Source organism: Branchiostoma floridae, chromosome 4, assembly GCF_000003815.2.
Source record: "Branchiostoma floridae strain S238N-H82 chromosome 4, Bfl_VNyyK, whole genome shotgun sequence".
Classification (NCBI taxonomy): domain Eukaryota; kingdom Metazoa; phylum Chordata; class Leptocardii; order Amphioxiformes; family Branchiostomatidae; genus Branchiostoma; species Branchiostoma floridae.
In genome coordinates, this window is record NC_049982.1 from 21,423,101 (window position 1) to 21,442,496 (window position 19,396).

At 38.6% G+C, this 19,396-nt stretch overlaps 2 protein-coding genes across 2 annotated transcripts in view; one reads left to right on the top strand and one right to left on the bottom strand.

Moving 5' to 3' along the window:
- LOC118413392 (serine/threonine-protein kinase 32A-like) overlaps window positions 1-11,678 on the bottom strand; it is a 48,683-nt gene extending 37,005 nt beyond the window's left edge. Inside the window, exons 1-2 of the mRNA XM_035816754.1 lie at window positions 11,531-11,678; window positions 4,447-4,983 (exon numbers count right to left, since the gene is read on the bottom strand). Coding sequence (XP_035672647.1) covers window positions 4,447-4,498 — 52 coding nt within the window. The 5' untranslated portion in view covers window positions 4,499-4,983; window positions 11,531-11,678. The remainder of the gene's footprint in view (window positions 1-4,446; window positions 4,984-11,530) is intronic.
- A 286-nt stretch (window positions 11,679-11,964) lies between these two features.
- On the top strand, window positions 11,965-19,112 carry LOC118413390 (leucine-rich repeat-containing protein 27-like; the record flags this gene model as incomplete). Its single annotated transcript, XM_035816752.1, is given in 9 exon segments — window positions 11,965-12,477; window positions 13,165-13,295; window positions 14,238-14,296; window positions 14,444-14,593; window positions 14,895-15,177; window positions 15,702-15,827; window positions 18,196-18,275; window positions 18,531-18,675; window positions 18,989-19,112. Coding segments are annotated over 9 exon segments (1,260 nt in total), but the record flags the coding sequence as incomplete, so codon positions are not given.
- Window positions 19,113-19,396: the final 284 nt, after the last annotated feature.

A 19,396-nucleotide genomic window follows, 5' to 3' on the forward strand; every position in this document is an offset into this window, starting at 1 on the left:
AACATATTATATTTTCTAATATATTATAATTAGCTAACAAGAGCTGTCAAGCACAAGATTTAGAGAAGTCCATCACCCTGCAGACCATGTAGTAAAGTAGAAAAACAGCTCGGCCAAAAAACTTTACTGACAATGTAATTCATGAGAACAATGTAATCTAATTTCACATGTTTAGTTGGCCAATAACATGGCATTTAAAGTGATATTTCTATAACATAATACTATAGCTGGCAAGCACAGGATTGTGGGAAATCCATGACCCCACAGGTAATATAGTGGTAGCCATGCCCTTACTTTATGAGCTGGAACTGTGGGATTGCCTTTCAGCACCAGGGACATGGACATCTAGCAATCAAGCCAGTGGTGTCAGAATCAATAAAATCATTACATGCAAGGCCTTTTAATACTCCATATTTTACCAGGGCTGTACCATTAACACTCTTGGGACGGGGGAAGTTTACAGAAAAACCTTTAACAATGGTAATTAGAGGATGCCCTCGACTAGTTCTAGTTTGATATTAAATGTTATGGCGGGCTGCATGTCTTATTAATGGGACTAAGCCCTTAAAAGGTAGACAGAGAGAGGCTGAAAATATCCCCCAAATTCCAAGGACTTTGTAAGCCAATTCCTTCTCATGCCAGAGGGTGATAGGGTGGCATCAATAACCTAAAATGGGTAGCACAGGACTAGTCCAGTGGTGTCTGTTCAACTCCCTGACCATTTCCAAAATGGTGAGTTCTAAGCAGATAAATTAAAGTATGTACCTTTGGTACTCCAACTTATGAGCTACTGAATGCAAGACAAGCATGCCAGGGCTCGAAATTTATTTTTGGGATTAGGTGCACTGGTACACCCAGCTTAAAAAATTGGGTGCACCAAAATTTTTTTTGAGTATACTACTGTAGTATCCTTGATATCTTTCCATACGTAAACCTAAGAAAATATTAAAATTGGGTGCACAGTTCCAATTTTGGGTGCACCTGGGTGCACATTCACCCAGTATTTCGAGCCCTGCATGCGCACTGTATACACGCTACTAGTAGACCATTGCACTCTGCAATGTATGTAAAATTGAAATAGAATAGCCCTCAGGCAAAACAGATACCAAATTCACATACATCTCTCTAATGTGATACCTGTTGACAGATGCTATGATAAGAATTTTGCCTGAGTATTATAGCGATTTCCTGGATAAGGATCATAATAAGCATCTATCTAAAAAAAAACAAGGGAGGAATTCAAACAAGTAAACCTAATAAAGTGCAGTAGATAAGAACCTTTATCTATAAAACCCCTGAGGATAAAGCTTGTAACAACATCACTGCTGAGACAGTGACCAATTATGTTTCCAATACTCACATGAAACTGATCCTCACTAATCCCCTGGGTTATTTAAATCCTATACTAATAGCAGTCATATATGGACGGGGAGAATGAACAGAGATATAAATGATTGATATTTTTTACAAGGCTGCCAGTTTTCTTATACATGTATTCAGCATAACCAATAATTTATCTTTAACTTCAAGTGTGGCCACAAAAGACAAAGGCAATGGTCAATGATGTGCTAAAACCTCCTCACAATATACCAACTGGGATGTCAATATATCACAACAGCTACGTACATGTATGACTATGATGCACTTGCAGACCCGAAAGACATACGAGGGGTGATCAATATGTTCTCGGCCTAACCCAGAAATAATAAGCACAACTCAAATTTTGAGGCACAACTTTATAGTATGAAGCCTTTTATCAATATCCTCCAAATTACAAATCATTGGAGTCATTACTTTCCAGGCATTCGTTTTATGCAAATTAGAAGGTAAGTGGCGAGAAAAAGAAGGGTGAAGTCTGATCAGACAATTTGACCCGCACACCTCAGGTTTCAGATCAATTGTCCACTTTTTTTTCGTTATCCCTTACCTAACGTTACTGGGTGTCACCTGCAACGTAATGATCACAATAATTTGAATTTTGGTACACATTTATATAAGATTTTATACAAGTACGTGGGATTATCAATAAGTCCTCGGTTTTGCGGAGAAATAATAAGCACAGCTCAGATTTCGAAGCATAGATGCCAAGTATAACGTCTTATATAAATCTGTACCAAAATTCAAATTATTGTGATCATTACTTTGCAGGCGACACCCAGTAATGTTAGGTAAGGGAGAACGGAAAAAATGGGACAATTGACCTGACCTGAGGTGTGCGATCGAACTCGCGCTGCTGGAAGTCAGACACCCAATTCTTTTTGCTTGAAATAGGAGGAGAATGATTATCAAACATTTTGACAATGTCTTTTGTTAATTTACGGCATGGGGAACTCGACCCACACATGTCTGATCACAATTCACACCACTTTTTTCTCGCCACTTACCTTCTAATTTGCATAAAACGAATGCCTGGAAAGTAATGACTCCAATGATTTGTAATTTGGAGGATATTGATAAAAGGCTTCATACTATAAAGTTGTGCCTCAAAATTTGAGTTGTGCTTATTATTTCTGAGTTAGGCCGAGAACTTATTGATCACCCCTCGTACCTGGGCAAACTTTTAGTAAACCTGCATGTATGTTAGGATAAGGAGCCTATATCACATGTTGTACATTTGTACATTGTGTGTATAATTGTGCAAGCAGTTGTGTATTACCAATGTTAAACTCTAAGTCTAATTGCTTTCGACCTGCCTAATGGTTGTCCTTAGAAAAGCCCGTGAGTTGAAGTTGAAGGATTGAGACACTTGTTGACACGCTAATGAGCCAAACACGACGCCCTTAACCTTGCCTTTCACGGGATATTGGATCCTCATAAATCAGCTAAGTATTCTGGATGGCTGTAAGCTCTATGGCATGCACATGGAGAGGACATTCTTAGATCCCACTATTCATTGATCACGTTTTCCAACTCTCCTTCTGTTGAATTGTGACAAGGTTATTTGAATGTGGAAACTTGTTTTATAGTATTTCCAAACATCCAGTGTAAATTTACAATTAGAATGATCCTGGAAAGTGTACGGAATTGCCAGATGCGCAAGTTACCAAAAAAACGGATTCAAGGATGATAATTTTCTTTCTGCCATAGGATGACCAATATGAACAAGAAAATTGTATAGTCAGCACTTGAGATTCATTAAACAGTAAAATAGATTGACATATTCCAGAGCAAAGATATCTATATATAACAAAATATAAAAGATGGCATATCAGTGTCACCTCATCTTACCTACAATCGCTACATGTAGCCCTATCCTCATCCCCATCTTATCATAATGTAACTTAAATCTGGTATTCTGTGACTCAATGAATACTTTTTATCCCTCAGACACAAGGATGATGTTTTTTTCTTGTATCTTCTAGATTATATAACTAGTGGCCCATGCAGATTAGCTGGACTAATTTATGTTTGAACTTTCGATCATCAAGTGAGTGCTTTTGAAGTGCTCCTCATGTAGCGATAATGCTAGCCCCAAGGCGATAAGGCAGATCATGCACTTCAGGGCCCTCTGTATACATTATGTGGGAATCAAAGGCTGAGCATGGTAAAGCAGACTGGCCATGGTGGTATATGATCCAAAAATCTCTACCTTCTGAATCCAGTATTGAATTTCCTTCTCAGCTATAGAATGTCTTGCAAAGCCCTTAGATTTTTTTCCTGTCCGATCAAGCCCCCCAAGATGCCAATACAATCACCTGCAGCGCAGGCACGATCCTGATTTGACCTACATTTGCACATTATGTGATTTCAATCTTTTTCTTATTAGTTTACCATACACATATTGCTATTGCTACTAGACGTGCCGAATTTTCTTCTTATCATTAGGCAAAACCAATCTATAGGTTCAGAGATTAACTGCTTCATTCTTTTGGTGATGAAGGAATAAAAAAATAGAAAAAATTATTTGTACCATCGTTGTCACAACTTGACAGACATTACACAAACAGCTGACAGACGGTACACGTCACATTGATGTAAGCTGGTTACATAGGTGGCACCTGCATAATGCCAATTACATATTGATAAAAGCCATTGGACAGGTATAGATGGGTTTATTTATAAGATCCATATAGCATATATAGTATCATGTCTGATAACACAGACAGACCTCAATCTAACCTTTATTGCAGACATGAATACATGCACATGGTAGATATGAAAAAACAAAACAATATAATTTATCTTTTATTCCTTTTCCCATATATTTCCTAGCATATTCTGGTATTCCAAGATTGAAAAGTCTTAGGAGTAACATTGAATACACTCAACATTTCCATCATACAATAATCAATGGAAGCAACACATTTCAATCCGGCAGACTAAATCATTATGAGAAAAAACAGCCAGAACTGAGGGTTTGATTTATTACACTATGCTTTATCCTCACCTACATGTATGACATTAATGACTAAAACTCGGGAATAAAAGAGAATCAATATTTCTCACCATCTCCGTTGAGATCACACGGGTTCTTCTTGGCAGAGTGACTGAGACCCATTCTGCTCCTGTAGTCCTGCCTGTTGTTGCACCTCCTCCACTGTGTGTGGACTGTACTCGTATTCCTGAGAGGTTTTCCCTGGGCTACTTACGTAAGTAGCCTTGACAGCTTTGCTTTACACAGTCCTTGAGTCCTAACTGTTCTCAATAGATCAGAAAGTCACTGTGGCATTTCCCTGGTGAAAAGCCTCCACTCAAAAGGTTACACTTCACAATAAACAATCCCAACAGCCTCTTCCAAAAGGTAAATTGAGATCTTTACATCACCATTTGTGGCATGCAGCAGTAAAAGCTGCTGTAGGGATTCCCCATCATCCCCTTCATCACAAAGAATCTCGGCTCATTTCCCGCTTCCGTAGCTTTCTTCCCCCCGTAGATTTCCGCACCTCCGACAAAGGAAATGACTTGGCGACGCTCACTCATCTTATGCCATTGATGTTATTACGCCGCCCTAAATGGGCGGAACACGTGCTGACCTTGCAGTTCCTGAGGGAGAGACAAGAGATAGAAAATAGGAGTCAGTTACAGCTCAGACAACACTGAGGGCATTATGGACATTGGATCGCTTGGAAGAATGTTGATTGCATTTATTATAGATGATCTGGATAGGATTTCTGACGCTAGTCTGAGATTGACTTTTGTTAGCTGGCCCTGGGGTTTGTTCCAATTTTCGTGGAACACCTAAGTTATGATAGAGGGATGCCACATGTACCTTACGAACCTTGAGCTTAAATCTTCACAAGTATCGCTCCCTGATATTCATGGGACAATGAACAATGTATGTGACTTTACTGTAAAAGTACTAAAAGGACACTGCCTAATAAATTCTTCAATTGTTACCTTCCACTTAACATATCCTTGGTTTTAACTACTCGGCTGTTTCACAATTGAGTGTACCAAACAGGGGTCACTTACTAATAGGTTGAAAAATCAACTTTGATATATATCAAAACTGATATTGGCAGTTCAAAGGTACATGCTTGTGGCTTAATATTCTGAAAGATCTCTGCACAACACCTCTCGGTTACTATAATATAGGTCTTTCTTTAATGGGGCACTGAGGGGGTACGGACGGGACAACTGTAAGACTGTATGTAAAGGTACATACAGTATACCCACATGAAGAACTAAAGATAAACACTATTCTGTGTTATCTTCCATCACTAGTATCCACAAGACCAGAAAACTAAATTTCATTTGCAGTAGCACCTTGTCGTGTCATTTTCTGGTCATTTATTGTAAGGCGATAATAACACCTTGCTATCATTTCATGTCGAGGGACAGATCAAATACAATTTTTTTAAGTTCAAGCACTTTGATAGCTAAACTTTGTTAGAATTCCATCCTTTATATACCCCTACATAAGATTCTAGCATTCAAACTTGGGCAACACATCAAGAGGCTTGATGATTTCATGAATATGATAATAGATGGGGGTACGGACGGGACACAACCAGACAACAGACTGACACTGCAGGGACTTGTCCAAACCTTTTGGAACACATTTGTTCACTAAATACAGGTTAAATAAAGCATCTACAAATACTGCAATATTGTTAAAACTAAGAGAAAAAGGAGATAGACATTATTATTAGATCTGATCTGATCTAGAGTGATCTAAAAATGCCATTAGAGCTTATTTTCTTTGATGGCCATGCTCAATTGGTGAACTTGAAGGGATGTATCTGTTCTGTCAGGGAATCTGTAATTTCTTAACCTATTTGCAGATTTCTTCTACTCTCTTTTGTCACAGCAAGTACTAGTACCACTTTCTTCTCATGTTATTTTGAGTAGGAGACTTGACAGTCTCTCCAGAACCTTTGCCTTTCTCCTTGGTGTCCCAGGTAGTGCCTGTTCTTTTTCATGTACACTACCTGCACTGGGAGGTGAGGAGAATGGGTCATCACCATCATGATGATGATCTGGGAGAGTGAACTGGGCTAGAGGAGAGCACATACTGGGCAAAATGAGACGGTAACTTTGGGGGAATATCAGATTTCATCTCATACCAATCCCAGGCAGTTTATGGGAAAAACCTGACAAAGAAAATGCTGGCAAATTCATTAAAAAGTACTATTTTTAGTGAGGAGATTAATTGTTTGTATCTATTTAGTATTTATCATGCCTTATTTTAGCAATTTGGATGTCATTTTCCCCAGTATTTTGCTTAAAACTAGAAGTGGGGGTACGGACGGGACAGGTGGGGGGTACGGACGGGACAGGGGTACGGACGGGACATTTGAAGTTATACAGTGCTGTATCAGCCAAGGTCTTTATCACAGATATGGTTTATATAGTGGTTTGGTATCTAGTCAAAGAGACTTGTAAACCATCACAATTAAAAGCTTGTAATATTAGCCTAGTATAGAAATTGAGGGGGGGTACGGACGGGACAGAACTTTTCGGAAAATGACAGCCGATACTTTGATTCTTCGCTGTGAGTCAGAGGAAAGTAGGAATGATCTCATTCCACTTTTGTTCAGTTACATAAATCATATCAAAACTCTACATGTCAAATTAACACTTATTACAGTACATTAGAACAATGCTACATACTTTGTAATCTATAAGTAAATATTACATTAAAATTGGTAACATGTGGGTGAAAATACAAAATAACCCTGCCGGCAAAAAAAAGTTGGAATATCTTCAAAAAATTGTAATAAATCTCAAGTTAACATATGACTGCATGTACAAAATAAAGAATTTTAAGGTAGCAGTCATGTTTTTAAAGTCAGTTGCAATGTTCAGAATGTGAAAAAAACTGAATGACCCCTGGTAACACTAAAAATGGGACATTTTTAGGCAACATTTTTTACAATAGTTTCACCAAATATTGATGGATTTCTCTATTTCTTTTTTTGTTGTGTTCCTTGTTACACCAGCTTTGGGAAAATAACAGTCAAAAACAGTAATATCTTATGTAGACTTTCTTATCAACTGGTAACATGTGGAAAAATAAATGGGTACACTCAATTGTGAAACAGCCGACTGGGTTTTCAAGTGCTGAAACAGATTTAGAAATATATATCAACCAGTTTGATGTTAGTTTGAACATTATATTAGAATGTCTGCATATTCGGCTCTTTAGAGGCATCAGCACCGATACAAAGGACTTAAAAAAACATGAATGTTCTGTTTAGCTGCTTATTCCAATCAGGGAATTAAATTGTTATCTTGGGACCAGATGTAATCAAGCAAAGCCACGTTTCCTATTGGATATACAACAGTCATTAGGAAGCAGAGATGTGACCAGGATTGATAACATCTGGAACAATTGTTTATGGTCCCATACAACAATAAGGTAATAGGCACATTCTATGGCTGCATATTCAACAATGAGATCCACAACCTCTTACCTTTGCCAAATGATATTAACATACCAAAAATCATGATGATCTGTATATACTGTGAAATCTGTGAGTTATTCTCCTCTAAGTCTAAGGCCACACCAATTTAATTTCTTGGTTCACGGATTCGCTCGCTCCTATTTTTTGGAAAAAAAAATAAAAATGACCACTCAGCAAATTTTCACCATTAATGAAACCATTCACCAACTTTCTGGTGTAGCAAATTGGCCTTTATATTATAAGCTCCTTAAAGTGTGGGTACAGGTGCTGTTACTGTACAAAAATAGTGTTTTTGTACTTTTTTCAAGCTGAAAACTTTTTTTCTTTATGTTTTGGATTAGCCATTACCTTTACCACAACCATTTTACAATTTTTATTTTTATTTCGCCCTCTCGCTCCATATTTTTTATGAAAAAATCCGTGAACCAAGAAATTAAATTGGTGTGGCCTAAACTTTAAAACAAAATTGGGCCCAGCAAAGCCACTAGGGGGTGCAAACTTACATCAGCAAGATCATGCCAAGAGCTCTAGATATCAGTGCCGTAAGAAGCCGCTAGGGAGGCCAAACTCTAGTTGTTTCCAGGCCTATCCACAATACCGAATATCAATACAATCAATTCGGGCATTCTAGATTTATGCTGGTCTTCTACAATCCCCTCCCCCAGCACACAAACACTACCTAAAACATACCCGGTAATAACCTTCTTAACAAAGGTGATGAATAATAAATTCTACTTTCTATTGCCAGCACACTTGTCTTGTAAAGTTGTATGCAATAAAAAGGTCCCCCAAATCTAATGTAGAAATTTTATGGCATCTAAACACTTCATAAGTCTGCAAGAGATTGCACAGAAAAGTGTGCATGTCTGACAGTTCTTGGATGCCCAAATTTGCTTATACATGCACTGAGTAGAAGCCATTTTTTTGCAAACCCCATTTGCCAGTGTAATAGTACGTATTCCGTGCAATTATCCAGGTGGTGCAACAATGTGAAGTTATCCAGCTGGACTGCAGCGGTTTGGGATTTTGGGACCTTGTTTACTGTACAATCTATACTTAATCCAATCAGTTATAAACAATCTTTTATCTCAAATCCATTGTACTTTTTTTATCGGATGGGATTGTTATGAAAGGGAATTTTATGTTTATGGTTGACCCAAGCACATGGTTTGGGGGCTGAATTACTTTTCTAGACTCTCACTTTGTTACGGGTAACCAGTCAGAGCAATACAGGAATGATACCTATCTGCTCTGGCATTCCTTCAATGGCACAAGTACAAGTGTAGGAGGTGTGTTTGAATGGCGAGATTTGTGCAAGTTGAACGTGAACAGTCATTTACCACAAGACAACCAAAGACTGGCCTTGAACTGCTTGTATATCTCTAATGATGCAAAAATCCTCCACTATTGGTGCATACCGGGGTAAAAAATTGTTACCCTGGTATGTACCAATGGTAGAGGATGTTACTAACAAAAACAAAGCCAGAACACTACTAGTACTTGGTAGCACATAAACTAATGGTAGGAGGCTTCAGTTTTATCATAACAGTTTGCAAGCTGGCAAATGTTGCTGCTACTACAATGTAGTTGCTGCAGTGTAACAACATGTGAGCCTACATATAGACATCAGTAAGGCCTAAATCAGTAATATTGTGTGTGCGAACACCCACACGTTATGAGTACCATAGACTGAGATAAGAATAAAGCACTGCCCTTTTCATGACACCATCTTTTCTTCTCTAAATCTTCTGCGGTATCTACACATGTATGAGGCCTCTGTTTGAAGACTTGGCCAAACATCAGGTCTGAATTCTGATTGAAAGGAAGTTTATCTCTGCCCATAACAACATTTGCCAATACAGATGCTAGCAGGTTTTGAATATTCTGCATCTGATTCAGTATGGGCTAAATAATTTTCTTGATGGAAGCTTGGGAACCATCAAATTATAGCCTTCAAAGTGGTGTTTATTCAATTGATATAGTTACACATGTACTGTGTTCACTGTCAGCAATTGCTGCTGTAAATGGCAACTATCTGAATACTGTGGCAGGCACATAATATTTAAACGTCATCACGAAATGGCTGCATCAAAACATTGCTTGAAGTCTGGTACATGGAAGCTAATCTTCACAAACCATATTTATTGGAAAAGGATGCAGCTGTGCTTTCATCTCCATCCAGCCTCCAGCTTACAAATTATTCTGTGTGGGCGACGGGTACCATATCATATATAATAATGTTAGGAGTCAATTTTTTTGTCAGGATGGTATCAGGCCATGGAAATGCGATTTCTTGTTTCACGTTGAGCCAATTTCATCTCTAGTTTAACCAAAGTGGGAATTATTATTTTATTGGTTAACCTAAAAATTGAAAACTTGGAACAGGGTAAAAGATTTCATTGCTTTGGCCCAGTGACCTTGTTGGGTGACAAGAAGAAATGCTACCATGCCTGGATACCAGACCCTTCCCTCTAGATTATAACCCTTTACCCAGGGCACAAGCCTGGTATAGAGTTGGCAAACGATCCCTATTGGCAACTGGTTGCTCTTGGCACCCATCTCCAATATCTATCACACTAGAGAGTGCTATCAGCCGTAGCAGGCCATTTTTCTCCGCCCCAGCCAAAGGGATTATCGACCAAAAAGACGACCACAGCGTGGTGGTCTGGTATCCAGGCTATACTACATACCAACATGATCAATATAGAACAGGCAGTCACACACAAAATAATGACTGGTGGGCCCCTGCCTTTATATGACCCATTAAATGAGCAACATGGTCATATAGATCATATAGAGCACTACTAGTACATGCCCTTACTGAAAATAATAAGACCATCAATCAGATTAATCAGTGGGCAGGAAAAGTATTTTATTATCACTGAATTACACATTTCATATAACATTATGCTAACAGGGCAAGGCTAAGAAGGGTAGAGGATGTGCTAAGTAATTTCTTAATCATCATTATTAAACAAAGGCAAAAAGTATGAAATCATTATTGGATGGCAGTTAACAACAATACAACAACTTGCAATGTTGTACATGGTTATTCTAATCTGTAAAACAGCAGAACCAAAATCAATGATAACACAGAAGAAACATTAACGTTACTATATTCTGATGATGATGATCCCAAACATTTTTAAAAACATGACAGTTACAGTTTAATCTCCAAGCCGGCCTATGAGTATTCATTTGGCTGCCAAAGAACACACCTACACTCCAGCTTATGATACTTACTATCTTAGGCTAACGTAGGATCTGCTAGGAGATTAGTTACAGTCAAAATAGTACAATTGTGTATCTAATGTTAGATCTACCAAGGAGGTTATATCACCTCCTTGGATCTACTTTGTAATAGATCAATCAACAAGTGCCTACCATCGGGACAAAATACTTTTCGTCAGCTAGGAACATAAACATAAAGGCCACAGTTTATTTCTTATCGGATCAATACGAATTATGCAAAGCATGTCCTTTAGCTTCTGTAGAGAAAGAAAGTGCAACACCAAAACAATATAATACAAAAATATAATATATATATGGCCTGAATCCGATCAGTTGCAGCCCATCCAAAAAGGACCCACGTATTTAACGTTTAAACCGCGATAATATTTAACTTTGGCTAAACAAACGACGCTGCGTGCTGTTGAGACAGGCCAAAACGCGCGAATCCTTACCTTTACATGGGATTTAGTTGAGTGGCAGTGAAAGAGCAGCTGATTTTCCTGTTGGACCAAGTTCACTATAAACGTTACACTTACACACAACCCCCTCCACACCTCCCCGAGATTTGCAGCTGTGCGCCCCCGCGCTAGCATTTGTAAGTTTGCGTAGAACATACCATTCAGTAATAGGTAACACTATCTAAGATTCTTTTGAAAATATAGTTTTGTTATGAAAAAAACTTAACCATTACCCTATTATAATTTTCTAATGATCTAACATAGGAAATAAGATACCACAGGTTAGTAGTTTTGATACCACAAAAATTGAATAAGATAATTTTGGACCCTATCATAGAATGATATATACCAAACCAATCTGATTGGTTGACTCACGATTGACCCCGGAAAACCACTTCCAGCACAATCATACACTTCATGATATTCTTCTGTGTGAGCCATTTATACAAGAATATGATGTTAAGCTTAGAATATGTGTCTATAGGTCGGTTATTGTTCAAATAACAAAAAAAAAAAACACGTACTACTTTCGAGGTCAAAGAGTATCTCCATAGTAACGATGTAGACCCACCGCCATTTTGAATACGTCCTGCCAATCAGTTCTTGACTCTTCAAACTTTTCGTGCAATAACTACCCTGTATGCGTTTCGCAGAAGGCGATGGAGACTCAAATGGGCCCAGAAGATGTGTCATGGTAGCCTAAATACTTTTGTTGTGATTTTGACTGTTCCGTGGACTCAGCTAGCCGGCTCTTCTGACGGTTTGAGTCGGTTGCAGAAATGGCGGGCGATCGCGAACGTGCCAGTAGCGGCAGGAGGGGCTCGGATATGGTGAAAAATCTGATTTCTTCTGCTCAGGCGTTAGGTGCAGACACGCTGGACCTCACAAGAAGGCAACTGACAAGCATACCTGATGAACTCTTCCGTCTTCAAGACCTAGAGGTACACTGTCTTTAATACTGTTCGTTAAAATCTTATGGGAAGTTATGGTAAATTAACTGCAGGTGTAGTTTGTTTTGTTTGTGCCCAGTACTAGAATACTGCGGTGTTGTTGTTTACGCCCTGACATGGTTGCCTTTTGTGTGCTGCCGATGTTGCGGAAACAACAAGGCGGAAGCTTTGATCACTGTTCAGGTGTGGATAGTCACTCACTGAAATGTAACACGACTCCTTTAACTGGTATCCATATACATTTGTACAGTGTACTGTACTGTGTCTGTAGGCACTTCTTGATCTCCAAGCAGATATTAGGAAATTATGTTACCAGTCACACAAAAGTTATCTTGGTTACAGCCAGCTGGGGAAAATAGATTTACAGTCCAAATACATGTATCTGTTTGGAGATAAGCACACAAGTACAGCAACAAATACAAAAATGTGGTCTGAACATCTGGTGGATAATAACTTGTTTTATCCAACTCATCCAATATGAGCAGTTACTAGATTTGGCTACCAAAATATCAGCAGATTAGATTATCAGTTAATGTATGAATTAGCAGATAAAATTGCAAATTACTATGCACATTAATTTTTTGTCTTCCACCTGCTTTCAGAAGTGCCTGTCAGTACATCAAAGTGACATTATAGTGATCGCTCTTATCCAATATACATGTTTTTCTTCTGTTGCAGTACCTTTACTTGGAAGGAAACTACCTCTCTGAGATCCCCGACTACTTCTTCACATACTTACCTAACCTGAAGTGGCTGGACTTGAGAAGAAATAGACTCAAACATCTCCCAGCTACAGTGGGAAGCCATAGGTAAATATGCATGTTCCTCCATTGTAATAATATTGTGATGATTTTCACAGTTGGAGGAGAAATGATTGACTTGTTGTGGAATTAAAAAAGTTGATGGAAATAAAATTGGTCAGGCGTAGCTAATAAGCTTGGTATTCGCAGAGCACATAAAAGCGCATACGGTCACATCACTGTCAGTATATGTTCCTGTAACAATGTTTGGTTTTGTAGCAACCTTTTAACAGAATCAATATCAAAGTCTAAGCCCCAAAGGTGTCTATATTTTTGCATGTGGTATTTGCTGCCAGGTTAGTGGCTTATCTATGTGTAATTCCGGTGCACAAAGCTGTCTGGCCGTCATGTGTTTCCACAAGAAGGTAACTGAAGCAAGGACATTTGTAGGTCAAGCATGGCTGGCTGAAACAGCCCCCTAGTGAGCTGGTATGCATGGCTGCATAGTTTGTTGACAGGTGGCTCCCTTCAATGTCTGCCTACCATGGTACTGGTTAACACCTGTTTACCAGTGGACAGTCTGGGATAGCTGAAACCTTGGCATTCATCAAGTGTTAAAAAGTGGTTGGAGCTTGAATTGTAGATGGCAATTTTCTAAATCAAAAGCATACATAGGACTACTTTTTAGTTTTGACAATAAGTGTAAATGTTAATACACTTATTAACAGAAATTGATCGTTAAGTCTCTATTGATTATGACCAACAGTTGAAATTCAGCCAGATACTCTCTCCATAGTACAAGCTTATGTAAGGATACCACACCTTCAAAAAGATACCTTTATGTGATTTTCAGTGTAGTACTAGTGTCAACAGCAGCATGAGTTATATCATGATAATATATTTACTCAGTAATATACAAATGTATATGTATTGTGTGTCTGTTAGGTTAGGCTGTGTGAATTTTTTTATTATGTATATGTATATATATCAAGTCTTTGTTTTTCATTCCAGGTGCCTTAAAACTCTGCTACTTGAGGGGAATGAATTGACATCATTGCCTTTAGAACTTGGTAAGATTTTTGTTATTGAATTTGTATTTGATATGGTGTTTGTTCATAAAGAATTTTCTATCATGTTTCAAGATTTGGTTGATACAGAAATTGGCAGGGAGTTATAAGATGTTGCTGATAACTGCTTTGGTCCATTATTACAACCAGGCCAGGTAATGACGCTGAAGGGTCTGAACCTCCGAGACAACCCCCTGCACGTGCCCCCTCCGGCAGTGATGGAACAGGGAACTCTGGCGATACTGCAACACTTACGGGACGCCATAGAAGCAAGGAAGAGGGAAGATGCTATGGCTAAAGGTAACACAGAAAACGCATGTGCATCATTGCTATAAATGAGTACTGTTTTCAGACATGATATTTTAGAGTGTCTGTAAAAGATTAAAGCTTTATTGGTATTCATCTTAACTGTCTCATATGACTAGTAATTAACTAATTGACACTGGTATGTGGACAAGATAAGACCTGTTGATATGATGCTAATATATAATTGCTTTATTATACTGATACCAATACTTACACCAACTATTACTAGATTAATAATAATCACAAAAAATCAGCTTCAAACGACTTGACTTATATGAGTTTTTCAATTCCACAGGAGTTCTCATTGAACAGCTAACACTGAATGACAGTGATAGCAGCAATCAGTCAGAAGATGGGAACCAGTCATCCGAACCTGAGCTACGAGATCTAGATTCTGACAAAGTTCTTCCGAGCAGAGAGTCTTCTGTGTCCAAGGCTGGACTTGCCAGACACATGCAGATGGGTCCCACACCGATGCCAGCAGCACTCCATAAGCCCGCTAGTTACAGCGAGCTGAGACAACAGCAGTATGATAAATTCAGGAGAGCGGGGTTGTTGGGAGAGGCCAAGAAGGCAAGGTAGGACTCTACACACACCTACTTATGACAGGCTGCCTCTTGTTATGTCAAGCTTTCTATGTTAGCAAATCAGCCAATCAGATACCCCCCCTCATGTTGTTGGAGGGAAGGTTAACTGGTTAGCCAATCACCTTGTCTGTTGATGTGACTGGCTGATGGCAGTTAGCTAGCTCTAAAGCATTGAGAAGAAAAATTGTTGTTATAATGTACTTGCATTGCAATGCTCCTTGCAGCTGGTATATTGGTATATTCCTTGCCATTGAAGGAGTTGTAAAACATTCAAAATCAATATTAGTTTCAACTGAAATGTACCACGTCAGTTCAGTTCAGTTCATCCTCATATTCATAAGAGGTGCCACTAATAATATCAGACCATGCATCTCTGTCTAGCATGGCGGTTAGCAGGTTGCGGTCCTTCAGTCCAACCTCACTCTCCAGTGAAACAGAAACAGGAAATTTGATTCTTAGATCATATCAATTTGAAAACCCCAGATGGATGATGAACTCTTTGATCTTAAACCCAGGAAAAAGAAGCGGTCAACCTCACCACTGATGATTGACTTGCTGGATGCCAAGCGTGCGGAGGAGCGCCGCCTAGCAGCTCTGCGTGAACTGAAGGAGAAGCAGGCGCTTATTGAACAGAGGAGGAAGTGGGTGAAGTCACTGCTGAAGCCATTTTGATTTAGCCAATGACATGGTTATACCAATTTTTCTTTTGGTTTTCACAATTCCTTTCTTTCATTTTGAAAATTACAAAAGAATGTTTCTTTAAATTAATCTTTATCATGCTGGAGGTGTCCCCATATGATACAAATTGGTATCAGCAATTGTGATCAATTATAAGAGGATACAAAAATGTTTGATGTGGAAATTTTTCACATTTCTTTTGCTTTTTGTGTCTCCTCTTCCATAATCTTTGTCCATATCTGAGAACCAAACGGTTAAACTGGTATGGCTAAAATGGTGGGTGGCACATGACATATGATTTTGCCCAGTGTTGAGCCTTTTTTCTTCAAACATGGGAACAACCATTACATTGGCAAAATCAAACTGCACGGTCATCTCATCAAATGCACAGTGCACACGAGGGGAATGGTATTCAAAATATTGTCAACCCATTTCCCAGGGATGTGATGGCTGCAACAATTTCTGTTCAAAGTTGAAGGTTCATTATAAGAAGATAGCTGGGAAAACTAGCAAGTAGAGGTGCTTATTGGGAGTTCAAGGGAGTGAATCTTGTGACAGTGGTCACTGGGTATTTGCCAATGAGATTCTGAAGCCATAGTGAGTTTCTACTTTATTTTACAGGCAGCTTCCAGTTTTAGGACTGACAGTCTGAACAGCCTATGTAGGGAAAGTTGTTAAAGAGAGTTGAATAGCCAGAGTTTTGATCTGGATAAAATGCAGTTGATGATCCAAATGTGACCTCAAAACTGCTGTTTGCTGCTATAGTTGAGTGCCATATGAGATTGTGTTAACTTAACATTTTTGAACTGAGTGAATCAAAATGATAGTAGAGCCATTTCCTACAGTAAGATTGTGATTTTTCTTGTATGATTGGTAAGATAGCTTTGTTAGATGATAGCTAATTGTAACATCAACATTATCATATTCACAAAATCATGTATTTTTGAAATAGGATTTGAGAGACATTGCCAGCTGGTATTTGATACCAGTAGTCTGCCTTTTGCTGCAAAACAGTTTCAAATGCTGCACTGCCATCAGAGATTAACTTTCATAATAAACTTTTGAAAAGTAGAACATTGGAAAACCAAGACTTTAGATGAAAGTGTAAGCTTTTAAGAGCTTTGTGGAAAAGAAAGTAGGATTGCGTGCCTACCATCAAGTATTATGATTCATTTTCAATTATTATCCATAAGTCCACCCTCATACAGACAATATCATCTTACAAAACTATATCAGTGTTCATGTGACTGTAAGCCATTTTCATATAATGCTAGTTTTTATATCATTGCTTTAAGCAGGGCAGAGCTGTTTGAAAATCGATGAATAATCCAACACTGAGAGAGATGGTGCTTTGTTGGATCTTTCCTCCACACACACGATACATGCTGACCACTGCCTCCCTGTGTAGGAAACCTAACGCAGAGCACGCGACTCTCGGTGTTGCATTGTTTGTCGAGTTTTCAAATGCTTCTGCCTGGGGTGTACGCTGTGTCCCTTTGCACAGGGTGGCAGGGTTGGTACAGCGCTGTACATTCTTGTGTACCTGTTCAGTGTTGATGTGTGTGAGAGGGTTTGATTCAATAAACATTTTCTTTGACATCTCTGCCTCTGAATCATTATCTGATCTAATGTTAGTTTCTTATAGACTGCTGTTTGGATGCAGTATATTGGATAGTTCATGGCATGCTCTCATTAGTTGTAGCACCAGCAGGAAATATACATATTTATAATTTAGATGTATCTATAGGAATCTTTTATAGCCTTTGAAATGGGAAAGACAAGCACGATGGCATCAACACCCTGGTAGCACATATGTTGGAAGTCCCTATCATAATAATGTAGGGAAGTGAAAAGGGATTCGTTTTCATCTTTACTCTTCCTTGCCTAGTCACCACTTTGGCCTTGAAGTGGTCTTTGCATGAAATGTATGACAGAAACTTCCACTGTAACACAGACCATGTAGTAATTCTGCAATGCCTCATCTGCTAGGATGAACACCACCTTTGCCCAATATTGCACCAGAATGAAATGAGATTCCTAGGATGGCATCAGGAAAGATAAACATCTTTGCAGTATTCTCTCAATAAATCATATGTCAGTTAGATACATGTAGGTGTGAAGTCATAAATTAAGTTGTATGACCAAACTATGAGTGACGACTTCAAAATATCACTAAATCACATACTCCTGCATGTCTATTAGCAAAGGTAAGCTATATCTATCATCACGTGTGTTGTGCCCTGGCTTTAGGTGTATCTCTGATAATTTGATAATTTGCAAATTGTTAGTTGTACTGTAAATGCTTGGCCTAACTTAGACTTTGTGCTACAGGGACCAACAGCTGTTGAGAGACTGGAGAGACAAGGGCAAACGTCTGCAGATGAGACAGTTTCTCAGCTCTGTGAAGAAAGGTGAATGTCTATGACCTCATGCTGAAGTACATGCTGTCTAGGTCATTATTACTGACACCATTGAAAATGTTGAAACAAAGTGTTCAGTTGTTTCAAATAGCTTCAAACAACTTGTTAGTCCTTTCCATTGTATTTGTAATACAAGTCCTGCAAAATTAGCAGTTCAGCTAATCGATGAGTTCAAATTTCAAATTGTGTGTTTGTATGTTATCTTGCGATCGGTAACAACTTATAAAACATCCTTATCTCATCAAGACCACAAGCCCCTGAAGACACCTTACGGAGTGGACCCCGCCCACATGAAGATAATTGACAGGAAGGAGAGGATGCAAGTTGACACCAAAGCCCAGCAGGAAAGAATCAACCAGATCTTATCCAGGGAAGCTGCAGAAAGAGCCAAGTGAGTTCCTTGTTTAATGTTTCAGCTGCACAATATTCCACATTCGTTTTAAACAATGTCTGCAAGATCTTAATATTTGGTATGCTTATAAGTCTTTTCCATGTGATGTTCATACATGCATATCTTGCTAAATGGAGCTTTCTGAAAATAAATATACATTAATTTTGCAAGCTGAACAAACATCTTTGGTATTTTTTTAGGTATATTTATGTTTCAATGAAAATAGTGCATGTGTGACACACCTAGCTACATGTAGTACAGGATGAAAAATTAGGATTGATCACTTCATTTCTGTTTAAACCAATCTGCATAGGACTGCCCGTGACATGGAGTTGCAGAGGCGTATCAAGGAGCATGCTGCAAAACTTCAGGACAGACAGAAGCAGAATTGTGATGCCAAGGAAGACTTGGAGCAGGCCAGGAAAGATCTGGAAATTGTGCGCACAGATAGGTCTTCTGGTTAAGATACCAGTTGGTTCTAGTTGGGTCCCTTAATATATAGATTATTTTCAACCATGATAAGGACCATCATGAACTGATGAAAGATAGAAAACAATGGAAGCAAAACTATGTGAATGCTTCAACTTGTTAACAAGTATGAATATGTATGTGTATGTATGTATGGGGATAGGCAAAGGTATCATTTCATTATATTAAGTTGTCAGGCATGTGTTTCTAGAAAAAACAATGTGGTATACTATATATTACACTAACTGTCTCC